Source organism: Bison bison, unplaced genomic scaffold (assembly GCF_000754665.1).
Source record: "Bison bison bison isolate TAMUID 2011002044 unplaced genomic scaffold, Bison_UMD1.0 scf7180017864478, whole genome shotgun sequence".
NCBI lineage: Eukaryota > Metazoa > Chordata > Mammalia > Artiodactyla > Bovidae > Bison > Bison bison.
In genome coordinates, this window is record NW_011495038.1 from 1,432,852 (window position 1) to 1,454,800 (window position 21,949).

The following is a 21,949-nucleotide window of genomic DNA, read 5'->3' on the forward strand; positions in this document are numbered from 1 at the left end:
AAGCAGTCTTAACAGGTAGGAAAATTACATTTGGCCTGCATCAATGCTCTCAAATCTATTGTTTTAGAGCCTTGTACTGGGAAAACTGGAAGCTTATGGCAGCCTCAATAATGTTGCCTCGAGTAGTCCAAGTCCTAATCCCTAGAACATATAAACAACTATGTTCCTTACATGATAAAAGGGAGTATGTGGATGTAGTTACAGACTTGAGACAGGGAGACTGTGTTGATCATCCACGAGCTCCCGACAACGTCCTCATCCTTGTAAGGTCCTAATAAGCAGGAAGGAGACACTATGACCAAGAGATCTATGACCACAGAGGCAGAGACTTGAAGATGCTGTAGTTTGAGTGTGAAGATGGAGCAAGTGGCAAAGAACCACAGAATATAAGAAATGCATTTCAGAAGCTGGAAGGGGCAAGGACATAGTTACTCCCCTGCAGCCTCATGAAGGAAGCAGCCCTGCCCACACCTTGACTTCACCCCCATCAGACTGATTTGGGGCTTCTGGCCTCCAGAACTGTAAGAGAACTGATTTGTGCTGTTTTAAGCCACTAAATCTATGGAAAGATGTTACTGCAGCAACAAGAAACCAATACAAAATTTTTGGTGAGTTTTTATTGTGAAATATTGGATTTAGAAAAAAGTACAAAATGTCAACGGTCAGATGTGTACAGGTACAGTATTTCAATAGTCTATACATGTGAACAGCTTAACAGGTTCACTGCAGAATGCATATTTAAACCAATACAATCTAAAAAGGACTGCAATATTCACAGGCTATTAATACATAAATAACTGGAGCCAAAATGACCCTCACTGGTAAATGCTAATCAATAGCTGAAAGCAGCCTAAAAAAGCACAATATACGGCACACCATAGTATCTCCTTACAGGTCCACATTGAGAGGATATTAGGTCATTAGGTCAATACACTACAGATCCAGGACTGGGACTCATTACTAATTTATACAATTGCAAAATAATTAAGTTATAAAACCAGGTCATGGAATAAAGAGAGGCATTTAATTAGGACTAAATACTGTGAAGCCCCTAAAATGTTTTAGCCTCCGAATTTACAAAGCTTAATTATTTAGATTGATTTCAATTTTTAATCACTTACCTACAAAAAAGGGGAAGGGGCACCTTTCTTTTGTAGCAGCTCCAACAAGGTGTAAGAACTATTACACAGTTTATTTTAAAACCACAATGACCACTGTGGATTGACAAATGGCTATGAATCCAGAATACAAACAGTATAAATTTTAAAGAAAGGTAATGACTGTATTATGAATTTAGCAAATCCTGAAAACATTAAAATCTGTGTTAGGAAGGCATTAGCTATCATTGTTGAGAGTACTAAATTTAGGAAAATTATTGCATGAGGTCTCATAAAAACAAACTGGTTTAATTTTTCCAAGTCTGACTGATTCAATATTTTACTATCACTTGAAAATTACCCTAGATTATATGTATTCAAACTGGATAAAAAATTATTTGAAATCAGTTTAAAATGAAACTTTAGGAACAATCTACTGAAACATGAATTATGTTAAAAACAATTAATACAATCATCCTGTGTTCTGAGGAAAGAGGATAGGATATTCTTAGAAACCAATCTTCAAAACTGATAAATTTAATAACAATTTACTAAAAACAAATTTATCCTTGCCCATAAATTCCTAAGAGGAGACTTTCTACTCTGTACAGTATACCTGGCAATGTTTGATATTTTAAAAATGAACTGAAAAGTCTGAATTGGCATTTACTAAGAAGGAGATCAATTCTATTACAGGCTGAAAACCACTGGATCAGAATGCAATTAGTCAATAATTTCTCCTAACCTATCCCACCCTACCTTTAACCTTTTATAGACAATTTTAAAGACTCTGATATAATTTTCTTATAAATAGTGCCTGAATCTTACAGTAGATTCCAATTTATTCAAAGATAATCACAGAATGATATAAAAGATATTTAATTTTTCCAGATTTGCTTTAAACTTACAATTTAAGTATGGTATACATAAATATTAACTTAGATAACCACATATTATAGAGAAAGCAGATATATGGACCACTGAAGAAAATTTTTTTTAATTTTAATAAAAGAAAAATAAAACATGTAACTCACAAAATATGAACATGAAGCCATATGACATAAAAAATAAAATTATTCTACCCATACTGATTTAAAATTAAATCTTTTGGGAACTATTTTAACATAATTCAATGAATTCAATGACCAACAGTTTCCCATACCACACAGAAACAAACCACGAAATCATCTCAAGTCTAATGCATTGTCAGTTCTTAATGCAACCGCAAACATTTTACTAGCAACTTTTCCTTCTGAAATAGGCTTCTGTACATATGCATTTATATACAAACATTTATTAAACATGATTTTAAAACAAACCGTATGTACAAAAGATCAGCATTCCTATAAATAAAAACATTAGGTGGCAAAAAGGCACTTGTAAGTAAAAATCTACAGTAGTTTTTACAAAACAAACACATTTTACCTTGGATACTGTACAATAAACATTAATTCCTATACCAATAATGAAAATACTAGTTTACTAACTAATGTTAACAATGTAACTTTTAAAAACATATTTACATATACTCTGAAGTTCATTTAATAAAAGCACCATGATTCTCTCCTATTTCATGTTGATGAAAAGTATAAACACAATTACCAAAAAACCAGTGTTCACAATTTTTCTTGTTCAAAAGTTTTTGTATTTCTGAATTGAAAACTGTTTATATGAAATTAGCATAGTGTAAAACAAAAAACAAACAAAAAGCCCTGCTGTTCTGACTTCTGAAAACCATCCTACTCTATTATTGCATGTTGCATTTTATAAAGGGCACTAGTCATGCACTCCTTTACAACAATACTATTGCTGGCAAAAAAGTTCCTGGATATCAAATAATTAAAAAGTTACTTCAAACCAGTTGAAGTTTCATTTGAATGTTTTACAACTTAAAAAATGCTGTATATCAATTACAAAAGTGAATAGGAAACACGCCAATTCATTTGGTGTGCAAAAATATTTTTTCACTACACAGAATTTAAGGGCTTCACAGAATTTTTTTCAAATTTTACATTTTCAGCAGAAACACTTAACGAATAAGCACTTTCTCAAGGGGATGTTAATATGCTTCCACTTTTGTCAAACTTTTTACCCTTTGACAACGCTGCAACCTGTTTGAGTAGCTCTCTGTTTTTGGCCTGTGGGAGACAAAAACATTTACCATTAAAAATATTTCAAATATTAAGTCATGCTGAAGAATACACACTATCAGAATGAAAGAGGTATTTAGGCTCATCTCTTTGATATGTAAAAGGAAAACTTTAGATTGGTTTGTCAGCCCCCTTTGTAAATGTCCATATTAATGCGATTGTTGTCCAGATTCAACTGGTTACAAAAAAAGCAACTTAAAGTGAATCCATTTAAAACAGGGTCAAGTTTTTAAATACGGGGAAAATATTTCAGCTTTATTGTAAAAACATGAAGCAAAAGCTATGAATATAAGTATTATTTTATAATGAATAAAATCAAATAATTCAAGTGATAATTTGAGAGGACCATTTCCAGAACTATAAAGACCTTCATTCTGATGTGTATACCTTATAAAACACGCATAAAAGGTCCTTTTTGCAAAAACGTACAGACTTTATTGCTTTGCCAAACAGACTACTCTGTTAACAATACTTAAATAATTTTTTTTGAAGCACCAACAGTTAATCTGGTATTGGCTTTGATACAATTTGAGTAGTTATACATCATCACTGTGGCTTATGTTTGAAAATCATTTTCCTTTACAGGTCTTAAGATCTTTTTATTATCTAGACTTTTTTAACCTCAGTGCTTTATCTTCTAATTTTAGCCTTTGTATGGCAAGGTAACACTGCCTAACCTGTCTCAGGCTTTGTACTTAGCACCTCACCCTTCTCCAATCAAATTCTCCCTAATTAATACCCATGACGACCCCCAAAATGCAAATAACCTAGCTATCTTATATTTGCAAGTCAAATCAATTTTTTACGTTCTACTGCATGATTAACAGCATTTCTCTATTCCATGATTATTAAATAATTAAGGTTATAATTAGGACTTTCAGTTTCAAATTCAATTTCAGAGAACCATAAAGAATCTAAAAGGATTTTTATTTTCCCTTTAGAACTAGTTTGAGAAACTCAGAGGACAAATCAATGAGAATGCCTGGCAGTTAGTGAAAGTCAAATACACCCACTCATTATTAACTGGTGTAACACTCAGTTGACCATCCTAGTAAATACGGTAGTCATAAATTGTTTTCTTTTCATTGTTAGCTACATATATTACTTAATTTATAACAGACTCACTGGCTAAAACAAGGAATCTTAAGAAACAAATTTTAAAATACAAACTAATGAAGGGCATAAAAAAAGGAAATGTTTGCAAAGTTGCTCCAAAGAGATCTCTGTCAGATCTGTAAGCTACATTATGTAGAAGTGTTTACAATGACATAGCAAATCATTAAAAAGTTAACTTTTAAACTACCTTTTCTCATTCATGATTAAAAAATAAACAAAATATCAATGAGTTTATAATTGTCATATTCTAAGTATGAAATACAAGAACTCAAACGTTAGATATTACAAGGGTGGGGGAGAAGAGGGAGAGGATGAGATAAATGGAAAGCAGCATGGAGGCACATACACTGCTGCTACTGCTAAGTCACTTCAGTCATGTCTGACCCTGTGCGACCCCAGAGACGGCAGCCCACCAGGCTCCCCTGTCCCTGGGATTCTCCAGGCAAGAACACTGGAGTGGGTTGCCATTTCCTTCTCCAATGCATGAAAGTGAAAAGTGAAAGGGAAGTCCCTCAGTAGTGTCCGACTCCTAGTGACCCCATAGACTGCAGCCTACCAGGCTCCTCCATCCGTGGGATTTGCCAGGCAAGAGTACTGGAGTGGGTTGCCATTGCCTTCGCCCAGCACATACACTAACATATGTGAACAGACAGCCAATGGGGATTTGCTGTATGACTCGGGGAACTCACACTGGGGCCCTGTGATAACCTAGAGGGGTGGGGATGGCGGCAGGTGGAAGGGAGATTCAAGAGGGAGGGGACATATGTACACCTATGGTTAATTTATGTTGATGACAGACATCAAACCAATATTGTAAAGCAATCATCAATTAAAAATAAATAAATATTAAAAAAACATTAGGTATTGAAAAGTTTTTCCTTTTAATTCTTTATCAGCGAATTTTCAATCTGCATGTATTATTTAGTATCCTAATCACATCATTAAATCTGCTGATAAATTATGTAAGAAAAAAGCCTTTAAGAAAAATCAACGGTCAGTTGCTAAAAGGAGACAAGTCTAAATCTTATTCTGATACAATTAAAATACACTTTATAATAATATTTAGTTACATGCATTAAAAGTTTTATTCTCGTATTTATTACTTCTTTATTACACACCATGCAAAAATCAATTATTTAAGAACTCTTAAGCAAGTTGAAAATGTTTAGAAATGCTGGCCTAAAGGAAAGAATATGTATTAATCACAGATGCTTCTCTGATTCCTGGTTTTGCCATTTATCTGCTATGTAATTGAAATTTATTTTCTCATATGTAAAACAGTACTCACACCATCTATCTCAACAAGGGTTGAAAGAACTAATCAAATATACAAAACACTTAACCTAACACAGTGGCTGGTATACAGCAGGCACTCAAATGTTATTTCCCTTTTCCTTTTTATCACCTTATCCCTTAAATGAAGGTGTATTTTTTATTGGATATTCCTGGTATTTCAGATAATCTGGTTACTGTTTGGTTGGTTGGGTTTTGTTAAGGGGTTTTTTTTTGGGGGGGGGGGACAGTTTTTTTGTGTTGCTCAATGATTATTTTTCAGGTTTGGTAATTTCAAATGTTTTGAGAGCTATTAGAACAAGGTAAATTTTCTGCTTCAGTGTTCAGTTTCTTATCCCAAAAAGATAAGAACAACAGTTCACTATATTTACTCCGGTAGAGAACCTTACTAGTACATGGCTGCTAAGGGGAATGGGGTTAAAAGAGGATACTTAACTGTGACAGAAGGTCACCAATAATAACACAAATAGGGAAGTGGTCTAACAGCAAGAATGAAACACAAAACCTGAGTAACCTGAGGTGGGAGACAGTGCAGAACAGAAGAAAGTATAGTTAAATCTGAGTTAGAAGATGTAGGTTTCTATGCCACTTCTGACTACATTTCCACAATTTCATGTGTAAAATGAGGACATCACATAACTCAAAGTTACACTAAGGTGCAAATAAGACAGCCTATGTAAAATTATGTTGAAAATGTACACTTTCATCTTATTATTAGTTATTATTCTATGAAATTTCAGCTATCAACCAAGAAGAGGTGGGCTACGGATACTAAACAGACTAAAATGTCAAAGAGAAGTCCCCTGTGCTTACAACTACAAAATCAAACAACGAACTGCTCTTCTGAACACTGAGATGTACTAAGGTTTATCAAATTTAAGTACTGCTCACAGGTTTTTTGCTGTATCATTCTGAATTTATTCATGTTTTGGCTACATCAAACTGGAGATCACCATGCAGAAGATTTTATTTCCAGTTATCAGTCAGCCCTAACAACTGAATGAGTAACACAAAATGAAACTACTATTTGCTGGTGGATGAGAAACGATAATGTACAAGAAGCCTAGTATATAAAAAGGGCAAATCTCTCAGAAAAGAGGGCTGATGGGTATTTCCATAAATCACCACTCATTCGGCAAACTAACTGAACATCTACTATGTGTCAGGTTCTACGGAAGTTTCTCTTCACAATTCTTTGACAGTAAGATCAGCATTAGGACTAGCCAACCTCTACCTTGAATTTCAGCAAGTTCCTAATCCACTTTACAATCTTACTCAATGTAAGCTATGTTAAAAGAATGAAGAACACAAAACCAAAAGATAGGAACAGCAAATATCCCTTGGTGTTACAATGTTTAAAAAAAAAAAAAAAAGGTCAGTATTAATTCCTTCCTTCCCAAGCTGCACTCTCCCAACGGATGGCCCGAAGTCTGTGTGCTGCCATCTTCTATGCTTTTAAGACAACAAATGTCAGAATGTATAAATTAATAGAACATGTAATTAACTTAGTGCATCTGATTTTTAAATTCATGAGACCAGGGTGAAAAAAGGCTTGAAGAAGGGGATAACCTGTGTCTATGTTGGATGCGCTCCATCTCTGTGTGCCAGACCTCAGACACCACCCTCTTTGTCACTGTGGTGACTCCTGGCATCACCATTCAGTTGTTCTACATACAGAAACCCTACCGAGTACACCCTGTAGTACTGGGAGGCTGGCTTGCACAGGATCCCTCCTGTGGATACTGAGAGCCCTATTTGCTGCTGCTGCTGAGTTGTTTCAGTCGTGTCCAAGTCGTGCAACCCCATCAACTGTAGCCCGCCAGGCTCCTCTATCCATGGGGATTCTCCAGGCAGGAATACTGGAGCGGATTACCATTCCCTGCTCTAGGGGATCTTCCCAACCCAGTGATCAAACCCAGGTCTCCCACTTTGCAGGCGGATTCTTTACCATCTGAGCCACCAAAAAAGCCCAGAGCTCTGCTTGGCACTTTGGAAATCGTAGTCCAAAGGTTAAGGTGCACTCTTGGGCCTTGCACCTCTGCATGCAGCATGAATTTCCTTCACTTGAGGTCCCTAAAAATTGGTGTGTACCTCTACTTCTCCTCCATATCTGGGAGGAAACAGAAGAATAGCTACACAGTGTACTAAACTTAATTTTCACCTTAGTTTCACGAATCTGAAAACTCCATCTAAATTTCAGGCAAAAGTTTTCAGATTTAATCTACTGAATCCCCTCTATCAAGTGATTTCAAGCAACAACTTTTAATGGGAGCAGGATTAAAAACTATTATAAACTCAAAATCAAAGCTGAAAGTGCTCTGGATATGCATAAAGTAGGGATACCAATATGATTCTAAGAGAAAGAATACTATTAACCACATTTAGCCCTCCTTGCCTAACAGTTTACATAAATTATCTCATTTACCTGGAGTTGTTCCACTGTTTCTTTGTGAGCTTTTTCCATACTATTCATCTTTGTTCTCAAGTTTGACTCTTGGTACTGAAAATCTGCCTTAAGTTCAGTTAACTGAAAGGTTAAAAAATATATAGATAAATATTCATATATATGCATATATACAACCTGATAAACAAACACCCACCATTTTAAATATTTTTCACAGTAAACTCACAATTCATTATAAAATGGAGAATGTTAACAGATTCCTGCATTTTGTAACTTATCTAGAATTTCTGTTTTGTGAAATGAATTCTAATTTACTAGTTTAACACTAATATTACGATAATATTGAAACATCAGTAAAATTTTGAGAAGTTGCTGTTTTTGTTTCTTTTTAAGGTAGTTTCACTGGACACAGAATTTGGCAACTGGTATGCCAACAGGAAAGCTTAGTGGTTAATGCTTTGGAAAATGCTTCGGTTAAAACATACTTCACATATAAAAACAAAGTAAACAATACAACTGGTTTCAGGTTAAAACAATCTTTCAATGATAGAAGAAAAAAGGTTCACACTGGACAAGTATGAAAATCAGAGAAACAGTTTTATCAACTGAAAGCTATATTGCTTTTTCCTTTAAACTTTATGTCCAGAACTCCATATCTGATACCACCTAAGATCTGAGGTAAAGATGGAGAACAAAACACAGAAATACAACTAACATGGAATGAGAAAGGAAAGAGGGTTACTTTAAAATTTGCGCTTAGACAACTTAAAAAAGTTAAGGGATTTGAGAAAGACAGCTAACTACATGACAATTTTTCTTCATAAATATAGATAGCCTAAAGATATAAAATCTCATGACTTCACACTAAAAAATAAGTTGGTATTATATAATTTCAATAAAAGAACCAGGTAGAAGAAAGATTCTGGTCATTTTTATTGATTGATTGCTTTTTATTATTTTTTTAAATTGGAATATAGTTGCTTCTCACTGCTCTGTCAGTTTCTGCTGTATAACAAAGTAAATCAGCCTTACATATACGTATATCCCCTCTTTTTTGGATTTCCTTCCCATTTAGGGCACCACAAAGCACCAAGTAGACATCCCTGTGCCTTGTGCTACAGGTTCTCGTTAGATATCTACTTTATACACAGCAGTACAGTATAGTAATGTCAATCCCACTCCTACCTTTCCCCTTGGTATCCGTGTTTGTTCTTTATGTCTGCATACCTACTTCTGCTTTACAAATAAGATCATCTTTACCACTTTTGTAGATTCTACATGCTTCTGGTTATTTTTAAATGGTTTTCATTATGTAAGTTTTAAAGGTTTGCAGGTTCTTTTCTGTAATTACCCAGTAATCACTAAACAAAGAAGTACACCAAAAAGAGAAAAAGGAAGTCACAGTATCTTATATTCTGATTTTCTGAATAAAAGCTCTTGCTTTTGTCAAATTCAAAGAATAACTGAATTCTGCTTTCTATATTACAGAGGAATTCTTGTGCTAAAACACCAGTTCACTACAGATAAACTATGATATTCTCATCTCTATGTTCTAAGTTGCCTCCATATTATTAAAGTTCTGAAAAATAAGAACATGTCTTTTTTTTTTATTATTATTCTATCTTTTTATCCTTCTGATCTAGTATGTGGCTGGCTGCAGAAGTCACTGAATGAAGTGAACTAAATTCAAGAAAATAACATGACTGTCTTACACTTACATTGTAAGAAAAAGGTGTAAATATGTAGCTATTTTTAGGCTTACAATTATTTTGCTCAAAATACTGCGAATTTCCATGCCCATCAGTGTTTAAGAAAAAAGGAACACTAACAAAAACAGAAAACTGTTACTTAAGTGCAGGAACAGTCTAGTCATGCTAGAAAAAGAAAACAAAATCTAAAGAAGCCAAAATTCCACAATTCATTACTACTTGGTTTTGGAATCATTGCTATTTTATAGTAAACTTACCATTTTACTCAACTTTTATCTAGGTTAGTACAGATAGACCTATCTTTGTGTAACAGAAATTTCTCTGAAATTTTGAGTGTAAAACAAATTTTCATAAAAACTAACCGAAAATATTCTGTTACTAAGCAAAAAGAACCATAAAAAATAAGACACTCATAATTTTGCTACTTTTATGTCAATTCTAAATTTCAAAAATTGAATTTGCTTAAAAGGTAAGGTACAAATGTATTAAAATAAATTTAAATCTGTTAACCGTCAAGGTCAGGGAAAATGTAATGTAAAAGTTACATTTTTTTACATGAATGTCAGAAGTATAAGCCAACTTAGATTCAAGCATTACCGTGGATACTCAGAGACAGCTATATTCATAATTATGTCTTGTTTGTAATTTTAAGAAGAGTATTTTTAATGTTTTCCTATTGCAATAATGTTTGAAGTAGGTCAAACTAGATAGTCCAGGACCATAAAACAAGTACAGAAGTAGGTTCTACCCTCAAAGATGACCAGACCCCAGTAATAGCAGCTATGAGCACTTATACACGGACTTTACATTTTCATTTCATTACAATCATCCCATGAGATGGTGTTAATACTCTCATTTTTAAAATGAGAAAATTGAGGCCCAAAGAGGTACGATTCAGCTAAAGTGCACAAAGAAAGTATTACAACTTTTTACTAAACAGACTGTGTATTTGATTATTCCTCTTGATCTAACTTATATAAAAGTTCCAACAAGCGGATTTACTTTCCACCTTATATATAGCTAATCACTATCACATAGGAAATTCCCATAGCATTAATTTTCACCTGTTATTTGATCCTGATTGAAATAGACAATTGGTATATAAAAGACTGCATTCAATTCAATTACTTTATCAAAAGAATTGACACAATATTCATTTATATCTTGTTTTCAAATTAAGACATTAGACCTAACTTTAGATTTCTGGCTTAGTGAAACTAATATCCAGAAATTAATAGAATTTTATAGCCCTCAACTAATTCTGAGAACTAAAATTCTGAAATACTGTTTTTATGTATCATCATTAGATGGCTTAGGTTCCAATTTGCACTTCTGTGTCTTGTAAGAATCATGCACAACACACATTAAGAAGTTATTAAACAAAGTCTAGTAAAATTTGCATTTATCAAGCAATAGTCAAGATGTAAATCTTACCAGGCTTCAGTGAACCATGTACTTACCTTTTTATCTTTTTCTAAAATGGTCTGGTCTCTCTGCTGTAAGAGACGTTTAAGTGACATCACTTCTTCTTTCAGTTGACTTATAAGGACAAAATTGTCTGTTCCCCCACTATCTGCTGACTGATTTATAGAGCTACTAAAAAGAAAAAAGTAAAATACAGTTAAATGAAGTAGAAAGAAAATTAGCAGGTGTTCAAATTGCATAAATTAGACAATTCCACAAACATCCTTAAGGCTAATGCAAAAAAATATGTACCTGACAGAAATGGATGCAACTGGCAAATTACCTTACTAATGGCACACATTACATACACCTGCAGAAATATAATTCAGTATTAGCTTTTAGGGGGTCAATACTTCTAGTGTAAAGCAATAGGCAGCCAATTTGTACAGTAACATCAGCAAACTTTTGGCTAATGAACTAAAACAAAGTCACTCTCATAATACTTTAAATCTAAAAACATTTTCCAAGCAGGTCAATCTCAAATATCACAATTAGTTTTGTGTTTCACTGAAGAATAATTAAGATACAGAGAATTCAGAAATTTTTTTTCAAAACCCAAATTTATGCCCCAAATAGAATAACATAGTTCAGTGCCACTTTCTTATTACTAAAATTAAGTTAAAAATTTTAACTGATTTTGTTTACTCTTCAAGGTGACTCAAAGAAGTCAATGTAGAAGATACATGTTTCTATTCTTTTACCTAGTAATAACTGGCAACCAGCCATGATTGTTCAACTAAGTTGAATTTTCACAGCACTAAAGGAATTAATTTTTACCTATCTCCATTAGATGGCTTAGATTCCAATTTGGGCTTTTTCTTTGGAGTTTCATTCTGAATTGCTGCAGAGGATTTATGGCTGAAACCAAACATTAATAAAAATAATTAGAGTAAAAAGGGAAGAGGCACCAAAGGAAAACATAGTTTTCTTCCCCTAAAACATTACTGAATATCAATTTTTTTAAAGCCTAAGTAACAAAGGTAAAGAAATGTCACATTTTAAAAAATACATGTCAAAGTATTTCAGGAAATATATTAACATATTTACCTCTGTTTCCACAGTCCCTGTTCTTGTTCTGGACTCAGATTGCTGATTCTGAAAAATACACAAATGACATCTAATAACAACATTTATTTAAAACATCAACATTTTAACAGCATTCTTCTCAATGGAATCAAATGATACATGTTTACACTCTTTTGTTCAATGAATGGCATATTCAACTAAGTTTTCAGACTAAGCTAATATATTGAATAAATCACATTTTAATAAAATAAATTCTAATCAAATGACTACTGGCCATCTTGTTAAGAAAAATACAACGACAGGGATTGGATTTTCTTTTTAATTAGTATTTTTATAATTCAATTTAATATCACATTAAGGGTTAGGGTATATGAGCATGAAAACGAACGTAATAGGGTTCTATAATGATAAAGTTGGAAAATCGTCTTACTTAGGCTACCCTTACTATTTTAGACAGAAGATATTTTATCTTAAAGTTAAGGCCTTCCTAATAATCCTACATGGAGATGAACCAGAGTAACTCAGGTAGCTCAGAATAGTGTGTCAGGCTAAACCAGGAAATATCTGAATTTCTTTCTTTCTTTTCTACTTTTCCTAAGAATCCTCTCCTCCAAAGTCTCCAGTCTTTCATTAGGCTGTACTCTAGAGCAGTCAAGCTGCAAATATGGGGAAATCTCATAGAAACAAGTGATTTTACTTTTCCTTATAACTACTGCTGCCGTTTAGTCACTAAGTCATGTCTGACTTTGGCGACTCCATGGACTAACCTGCCACGTTCCTCTGTCCATGGGATTTCTCAGGCAAGAATACTGGAATGTGTTGCCATTTCCTTCTCCAGGGGATCTTCCTAACTCAGGGATCGAACTTGTGGTCTCCTGCTTGGCAGGCAGATGGATTCTTTACCACTTAGCCACCTGGTAAGCTCCTTATAATTACTACTACAGTACTACTTCTTTTGCATTATGCCACAACGCTAATAACCACTTAATAATTCACTATGAAATGTCCATACCTTTCTCCCGTATTTTCCCACTAGCCAATCCTTCACTAACCTCTAGTTTATTCATTCAACATGTGCAGAGCATCTCCTATGTATGTATCAGAAACCACGTAAAATGCTGCCTCTTGAACAATGTGGGGCTTTGGGGGCAGTGATCCTCCAAGCAGTTGAAAATCTTTGCACAGTCAGTCCTCCATTTAGGAGGTTCTGCATCTAGACTCAATCAACCACAGATCATGAACTACAGTAAATATTGAGTAAAACAAAACAAAGTCTGAGTATATAAGTGGACCTATGCAGTTTAAATTTGTTGTTCAAGGGTCCACTTGAACCTTATACAATATAAGAGGTGTTAGATGACCTGGGCTGTGCGACCTTTTGCAACTTACTGAAAATCCCTGAGCCTCAATTACCTCATCTGCAAAATGGATATAATGCATAGCTTATAGGGAATATGAGGATTAAATGAGTTATGTATGTAAAATATTTAGTACAGTGCTATATACACAATAGAAATATGTACATGTGTTTATGTGTGTGTATAAAATTTATTGCTGTTGTAGATGTACAAGTTTTTTAACCATGTTCTTAAGAATCAGCTATAAATAAATAAGCCGGGGAAACAACAGCTGAAATTCTATCAACCTGAGCTATTCTCTACTTGTGGTGGGAAACAGTAACACTACTGAGGAATTCAGCTGCCATTTTCTCTTACAAATTTCATTAAGAGCACTGGCAAGTCATATGCATTGGCAAAGTCCAGACCTTGAAATGAGAAAAACCACAATAGTGACTTAATAGAAACATTTGGAATCTCAGCTTTCTGAGGTGGGCTTTTCTTGTATCCATATTAACCTGAGTTTCTTCCTTCCTCCAACACCCATCAATTTATATCACAATATGTAAACTGTCTGTAATCATCCTCATCCACTGAATTTCAGATATGACTCCACCAACTGGTTGCCTACTCATCACATACAAAATAGTATTTACACTTCTTAAATAATCAAAAGGAAAATTAAAAAATCAATCCATTCTCTTTCCCTTTACTTTTGAAACCTGTCATTCCTTCAAAAGATTAAGTTACTGTGACAATGTTAGATCTTAATAAACACAACGTGCGTGTGTCCTTTCACCTCATGCCAGAACAAATTTATCCGTAAAGCACAAGGAAAAGAGGTATGTCAGCTGAGTCTGAGAAGTAGGTCTGCCAGTCACCATCATGGTAGTTATTTTTTCATATTTTTCCCTAAAGCAAGAAGTGAAAATAAGGAAGATTTATATTCCTTTGCTCCTTACTGTAATTCTCCGATACAGAGATCAGAACATTTCTTCAAAGTAGCCAGGTTAGAAAGCACTATGTAATCTACCACCATTACATTCAGAAAGCACTACAGCACAGCGACAAATGAAAAATGGCTAGAGAAGCAAACAGTATCAGTGCCTCAACGAACCCCCATAATCTGATACGTGTGCTTGTCTAAAGTTCAGAGTCAAACGTTGTTTACTAGACAGACCTATAAAATACTCCAAATGTATCATCCGTGTTCCTAAATGTGGCAGACATCAGTTTTCTGTACATGAAACTGTTTTGACTACCTAGAACTTGAAAATTATTCAGAGAAATTTGAGAAAATATAATAAATTCTCCTGAAACTCAGTGTGTATCATGTCCCTTTTTTCTCCATCTTAATTTTTGTATTTAATTTACATTTTAATAGTCTTGATTTTCCATGAAGACTAAAGCCACATTAAAAAAAAAAACCTTTACACACATTAAGGATTACTATATCACTACTATTTAACTTTTCTTCCTAAGGCAATTTAAAAATCAAGTAGCTGATATTTGAATACAGTTCCTGTTTTTAAAAACAGCAAAGTACCACTACTCAGAAAGATTTTTGTCTCACATTTTGGGAATCTTCAATGTTTAGAATGCTTCTATCACAGTCACAAATGATAGTGTTACAATCTGTTCTCCAAAAATACAAAATACATTTCCTAGTCACTGGTTAAAATTTTAACTAAAACAAGTTAATACGAACTGCTGCTGCTGCTAAGTCGCTTCAGTCATGTCCAACTCTGTGCGACCCCATAGACGGCAGCCCACCAGGCTCCGCCGTCCCTGGGATTCTCCAGGCAAGAACACTGGAGTGGGTTGCCATTTCCTTCTCCAATGCATGAAAGTGAAAAGTGAAAGTGAAGTCGCTCAGTCGTATCTGACTCTTCGCAACCCCATGGACTGTAGCCTACCAGGCTCCTCCGTCCATGGGATTTTCCAGGCAAGAGTGCTGGGAGTGGGTTGCCATGTCCTTCTCCAAATAGTAACTGAGGCAAATGTAATTTTTACAAGTAAAATCCTAACGATTCTTTGAATATTGAGGTTTTTGATAACATGAATCAATGAAGTATTAACTGTGTACTTGTATTTTGACTTCATTACATGATAACTTTATACTGTAATTCCCGAAATGTCCGATCTTCACATTTATGGTAAACAACTTAACACACTCACTATGTGTAATCCTGTACACTGAATAAAGTGAGGAAATTGCCCTAGACACTCAAGAAGCTTACCACATACTAAACTAGTACACAGCTAGCATTTACAAAAAGTTAAACACCAAAAGCAGGTATTAAAATGCCACAGAGGACTTTGGAAAACACGCTTTCAAAGTACTTACTTATGATGACTACTGCTGTGACGATGGTGGTGATGGTGGTGGTGGTGGTGGTGTTTTGCATGATGCTGATCTTTCTCAGTAAGAGATGAAGATGATGAATTTGAATGTGAAGATCCAAGGCTCTTCCTCTGTTCTTTTGTCTTCTGTAAAACTCTCTTGTATGATAAAGTACAAAGCCAGCATAATAACTTCCCATCAACCTTTTAAAAGAGAATACTTTTATTAGATTAAATGTACCCGTAACTGGCTATAAGTGAAACCAGGTGAAGATAAGCTGTTCAACTTCTGACTCTCTCTCTTGTACACACAGATTTTTGCAAAATGGAAGTAAAATTAGACTGTTTGAATCTTGGGAAAACACTTGTTTAGAGGCTCACAAAAGGGCAAAGGATGATATACGGACATCCATTTATTTGATGAATTTGAATTTATAGAGAGAAATTTGTTTTCTTATTACTGGAAAATAAACATAAATTGATGACATATATTTCAAAGAAACCTTATCTAAGCACTAACCTGAATTCTTAAATCACTGTTATTACTAAAAAGACAAAGTATCTATCATGACAGCAAAACTGTTAATTTACAGAAAAAAGGAGAGATTGAATGACACACAACCAATTTTCATTTGCAAATTCACCACCTAACAAGCTAAAAACTATGTCACCCCTAAATCAACTTGTAGCACTTTTGTGATCATTCACCCACATGCATCTCTCTTTAGTCACTAAGTCGTGTCCAACTCTCACGACCCCATGGACTGTATAGCCTGCCAGGCTCCTCTGTCCATGGGACTCTCCAGGCTAGAATATTGGAGTGGAAACCCACATGCACAGAGCAGCACAAAATTTGTGTAGCTGGACTACAAATGTTCCCAGATGAGGCTGAACAAGGTAAAGTTCTGCTGCATTTTTTCAGCTCTCACATTATAAACAAGTATCCTTTTCACAGTCTACTTAGTGTTTTTTATTGTTTTATTTTTATTGGATTTATTTTTTATTGTTTTTTACTGTTTTTTATTGGTGATTTCACTGTTAACATTGTCCCCAAGTATAATGCTAGAGTAATGTAGTGTTCCTAAGCACAAGGTGGCTGTGTACCTTACGTGGAAAACTGTTGTTCAGTTGCTAAGTTGTGTCCGACACTTTTGTGACCCATGAACTGTAGCTCACCAGACTCCTCTGTCTATGGGATTTCCTAGGCAAGAATACTGGAGTGCATTGCAATTTCCTCCTCCAGGGGATCTTCCCAACCCTGGGATCGAACCCATGTCTCCTGCATTGGTATGCAGATTCTTTATCACTAAGCCACTCCGGAAGCCCTTAAGTGGAAAACACCTGTGTTAGGTAAGATTCAATCAGGCAGTTATAGTGCTGTTTGCTCCAAGTTCAATGTAATCAATCAACAATATATATTAAGTAAGGTGTCTTTAAACAGAGACATATACAAAACAGGATTAGATATTGATTGACTCTACCAGATTGTGACCAGAGGCAGGAACCTAATCCCGTACTACCCTAGGAGCCACAGTTCAGTATTCACTAACTCAGTGTTCGCAGTACTTTTATAGAACAAAACTATGACAAACAATGGAAGTCCACTGTATGCCTATCAATGGGGAGAAAAGGAGATTTCTTTCCAAAATTATTAAGACTAAAATGATAAAAATTAGGTTTTTATCTTCTATTTGTTCACACAAGAGTGCTGAAGGGACACGTTTTCCAACTAGGATACATATAATGTTGTGGAGGGACCTAGGAGAGCCCCTCAAAGTTGACACTCATCCTCCAAATCAGTTGACACTGACAGACATCAGGAAGCCTGTGTGAATGAATGCTCAGCAGAGGAATGTCACACACATACACATACTTTCACTACAGGTAGAGGAAAAAAAAATGATATAAAATATGAGCCTCAAATCAAAAGGCACATGACTAACTTAGAAATATATATATGCTGAAGCGCCATCAGGTATTTTTTCACACTAGCAACATCAAGTAACCAGCAAAAGGTTAAGTAGCTGAAAGGATTTAAAAGCAGTCAGCAATTTTTCCACACAAAATGTTGGAGCCAAACAGTACAGAACAGTCATCACAGAATATTTTTTAAAGTATGTGTGCTGTGCTTAGTCACTCAGTTATGTTCAACTCTTTGCGACCCCACGGACTGTAGACCGCCAGGCTCCTCTGTCCATGGGGATTCTCCAGAACACTGGAGTGAGTTGACATGCTCTCCTCCAGGGGATCTTCCCAACCAGTGATGGAACCCAGGTCTCCCACATTGCAGGTGGATTCTTTATCGTCTGAGCCACCAGGGAAGCCCAAGACTACTGGAGTGGGTAGCCTATCCCTTCTCCAGGGGATCTTCCCGACCCAGGAAGCAAACCGGGGTCTCCTGTAATGCAGGTGGATTCTTTACCAGCTGAGCTACCAGGTAAGCCCCCTTTTTAAAATAGAGTAACCTTGATTGATCAAGATGAATCTACATATGACGCCAAGGAGAAAATGTACTGTTTGTGAACTATCATCTAACCACCTGCTTTCAGGGACTCAAAGAATATATCAAGCTTCAGTAATGTATTAATCGTAAAAACTTCCAACTTGTTTGTGATGTATTTAATTTCCAGAAGATGTCATAACATAAATAAAACATACCTTTCTTCTTCCTTCCTCCTTCCGATCAAAAGCACATTGTTGTTTGCACTGCTCACAAGTCTGAGGTGGTCCATATTTTTTTTCTGAATTTGTGCAACGCTGACACTTTGTACCAATAAATGCCGCAATTATGTTACAGTACTGACAGGGCTTAGGCTGAAAAAAACAGATATGTATTTTCTTTAATTGAGACATTTAAAAATACTAAAATTTTGGTGCATAACCTAATCTGAGTGCACAGGACACATTTCAGGAGTTAATTAAGGAAATGTCATAATGGGCGAAAAAATTTGTTAATTATGTTGCTCTATTGTAGTCAAAGACATTTGATTCATTTACTAACACTTATTTCTAGACTCATGAAACTTTTTACTCTATTAAACAGATAAATAACACCATGAGAAATGTATTTATGATTTGCACAGTATGTTATATAATACAAAAGCTACATGTAAAAAAGTTCCAACCAAAGGCACACACTTATAGAAAAGTTTCATATATCCATATTTGAGGGAAAGAATTTCTACTAACTTAATGTCCTGTTAGTTTAATTACTTTATCATTTATTCAGCATACATTTAGCAGTTTTCATCATATATAAGTACAGATGATGCAATGAACAGATGAGTTTTCAACTAAAAAATTTGGCACAAGCAAATTCAACTAAAACATACCTTCATTTTCTTTGACATTCAAGACAACCCAGATTTTAGAAAGCCTTAAGGCCAGCAATTTTACTAATCATGACTGTAACATACCAATAATGAGTGCAATATACATAAAAGAAAAGAATTATACTAGGATAACTTCTTGACTTTTGAGACTAAATGCCTAAACACTGTGCCATATACAAAAACTGTCAGAGATTCTGAGGAAGGTGGAAAATATAATTATGCAAATTATGAATATGTAAGTTCTCTAAAATCAGGAGTCTGTTATATTTGAGTCTTTAAAGAATAAGATCATAAACACCACATTGAAATTCAATATATATAAACATGCACATAATATGACTGTTTTAAAATGCTGTCTTCCCAGTTGACCCTCCATAGAAAGTTTCTTTCCTGAAATATTTTGCTACTTTGAAACATTTAAAAACACAGCGATATATTTTTTTTAAAAGGTGAACCTTTGTGAAAACATTAACAGATCAATGCCAATAAGATAAAAATATAAGATATACTTACAGTGCCAAATTGCTTCACATTTTGAGCACACTTCTTACAAATTGTATTAGTTTTGCTGAAAAGGAAATTGTATATAGATGATGAAACTTAAGCAGCACAATGTTGAACTAAAGCAAGTAGTCAAAGTGTACTATCAGTAAAAGTGTACTATTTGCTTTAGTAGTACTTAAAACTTATTCTAACACAGAGAATTTTTCAAAAATACCAACATAAGATCTTTTCAGGGCTGTGTATTATCTAAGTTTACTCCTCTTAATTAAGATAAATGTTTTTACATGTTTTTATTGCATATTTTAAATGGAAACAAAACTAAAATTTTATTGTTTCCTATTTACACATTTACAATGGCAATCTTCACACTTGCCATTATGTATGCACAGAATCAGTGCCTACATAACCTTCCATTGTTCGCTCTTCACTATTATGATACTCATACCTACTTGTGAAGACATTATTCTTCTTCATTATTCTTTTTATAAGCTCTTCTATGGGTACTGAGGCTCTAACAGGAATCACTCCATTAAAAGATATGTGTTTTTCTTCCACTGGTGACAAGTTACTAGACTTTGCTGTAGACCTTTCCTCAAGTCCATGTCAGCACTAACATTCTACCTTTTTAAGTTTTTTTGATGTGGGCCATTTTTAAAGTCCTTACTCGGACTTTAAACAAACAAACATTATTTGTTAAAGTACTGTTTCTGTTTTTGTGTTTTGTTTTTTGATGGCCTGAGAGCATGTTGGATCTTAGCTCCTTCACCAGGGATGGAACCTGCATCCCCCTGCATTGGAAGGCACTTAACCACCGAACTACAAAAGATGATCCTGTCATTTTTTTTCCCCCACATCTTAACAATAACAATTGATATTTGCACTTCTCATTAGCAAGGCTGTATATTTTCCTTGCAATATTTTTTATTTCCTCAGGTATAAAGTATAGCTGTAAAATACTCATTAATTTTTGGTGAACATTCTCTCTCCTACTATGTAGAAACATGTAGTAAGTGCTTACAACTAAAATTTTGAGAAACTAAAGCATTTTATTTAAAAAAGCTTTAATATATATATGGGGTTACAAGCCTCAAGTATTCCTTACAGACAATACTTTGCCTTTAACAATCAAAAACTGTTCAATATACAAACCTCTCTTGTTGAAATTCTGATCTGCAGTAAGTACATTTTACAATTGGATGTGCAATCCGACATTCCTGTAATAAGACAATATATTAGTCAGTATCTATCTCGAAGTCCCAAATTTCACTTTTCTGGTGGAGAATTATTACTCAACCTAGTCAAATGCCTGAAATGTCAATAAAATCTGTCCCCCAACGAAGACAATTGAGTGATTTTATCAAGTAAGTGGCCAATTACAGCATAATTCCTTAGGGGAGGCTTAGGTGTCTTTGTCTTTATTAGATGTGGGGGGTACTCAACAGATGAAAATTACAGAACGCTGTCAGGGCCGACCCCAAGGACTGGTTAAATGTGAAACTACTTGTTATTTTGCACCGTCGCTCACAGACAGCATCCCGGCTTTAATGGGATGGGAGGAGCTCCAAATCTTAGAGCATTCTGTTCCCAAGCCAGACGCTTCGCTTTCCCGGACAGGGAAGGAGGATGCCATCAGCTCTGCGGCTTCGGGTTCCTAGCAAGAAAGTGCAAACACCGTCCTCTGCCTCCCGGTGGAAGGAGAGGACAGACCAGACAGAAAACCGAGAGGAAAACGTCTCCACCCCGGGGTCTCTGCGGCATAGACAGGTGGCTGCCTCACGCAGCCCCACCCCGAGACCCCCTCAACGTTGCTGGGGCCCGGACCCTTCTCGGGCCGCCTGGAAGAGGGCACGGCTCTGTCCTCCTCTCAGGGGCTTTCCCAGCGGATGCCCAGGTCCTCGGAGAACCGGGTCTCTGGGTGAGGAGGCGAGAACTCCAAACCCCCAAAACGCCAGCGAGGAGACACAGGGGGAGGAGTGGGGGGGGGCTGCAGTGCCACACGGGCACCCAGCTCCCTCGGGCCACGGCCGAGGAAACCCCGCCCGCCCGCCACCCAGCGCCCACGGACCTTGCAGAGCTGCTGGCCCTGGGAGAGCTCCTCGAAGGGATAGCGCTGGGTGCACTTGGTGCAGGCGTACAGGGCCGAGGCCGCCATCCTGCTCCTCAGCCTCCAGATC

At 35.5% G+C, this 21,949-nt stretch overlaps 1 protein-coding gene across 2 annotated transcripts; it reads right to left on the bottom strand.

The window, feature by feature from the left end:
- Positions 1-602: 602 nt before the first annotated feature.
- Positions 603-21,938, bottom strand: FAM76B (family with sequence similarity 76, member B). Of its 2 annotated transcripts, none has more exons than XM_010862114.1 (10): positions 21,841-21,938; positions 20,925-20,989; positions 19,785-19,839; positions 18,598-18,753; positions 15,944-16,143; positions 12,281-12,328; positions 12,011-12,091; positions 11,230-11,362; positions 8,082-8,183; positions 603-3,235 (listed from the first exon to the last, which is right to left on the bottom strand). In XM_010862114.1, exons 1-10 carry the CDS (start codon positions 21,925-21,927, stop codon positions 3,146-3,148), a joined length of 1,017 nt encoding a protein of 338 aa, XP_010860416.1. In that variant the 5' UTR covers positions 21,928-21,938; the 3' UTR covers positions 603-3,145. The 2 variants fall into 2 exon arrangements, with proteins under 2 accessions (XP_010860416.1, XP_010860415.1); XM_010862113.1 differs by having other exon boundaries at positions 11,230-11,365.
- Between the last annotated feature and the right edge of the window lie 11 nt (positions 21,939-21,949).

Coding starts and splice junctions, on each gene's coding strand:
- FAM76B (XM_010862113.1), bottom strand. CDS start 21,927: ATGGCGGCCTCGGCCCTGTACGCCTGCACCAAGTGCACCCAGCGCTAT. Junction 18,754..19,784: donor ATGTGAAGCAATTTGGCACT/GTAAGTATATCT, acceptor TGTTTTTTTCAG/CCTAAGCCCTGTCAGTACTG. Junction 12,092..12,280: donor CAGGGACTGTGGAAACAGAG/GTAAATATGTTA, acceptor GTTTGGTTTCAG/CCATAAATCCTCTGCAGCAA.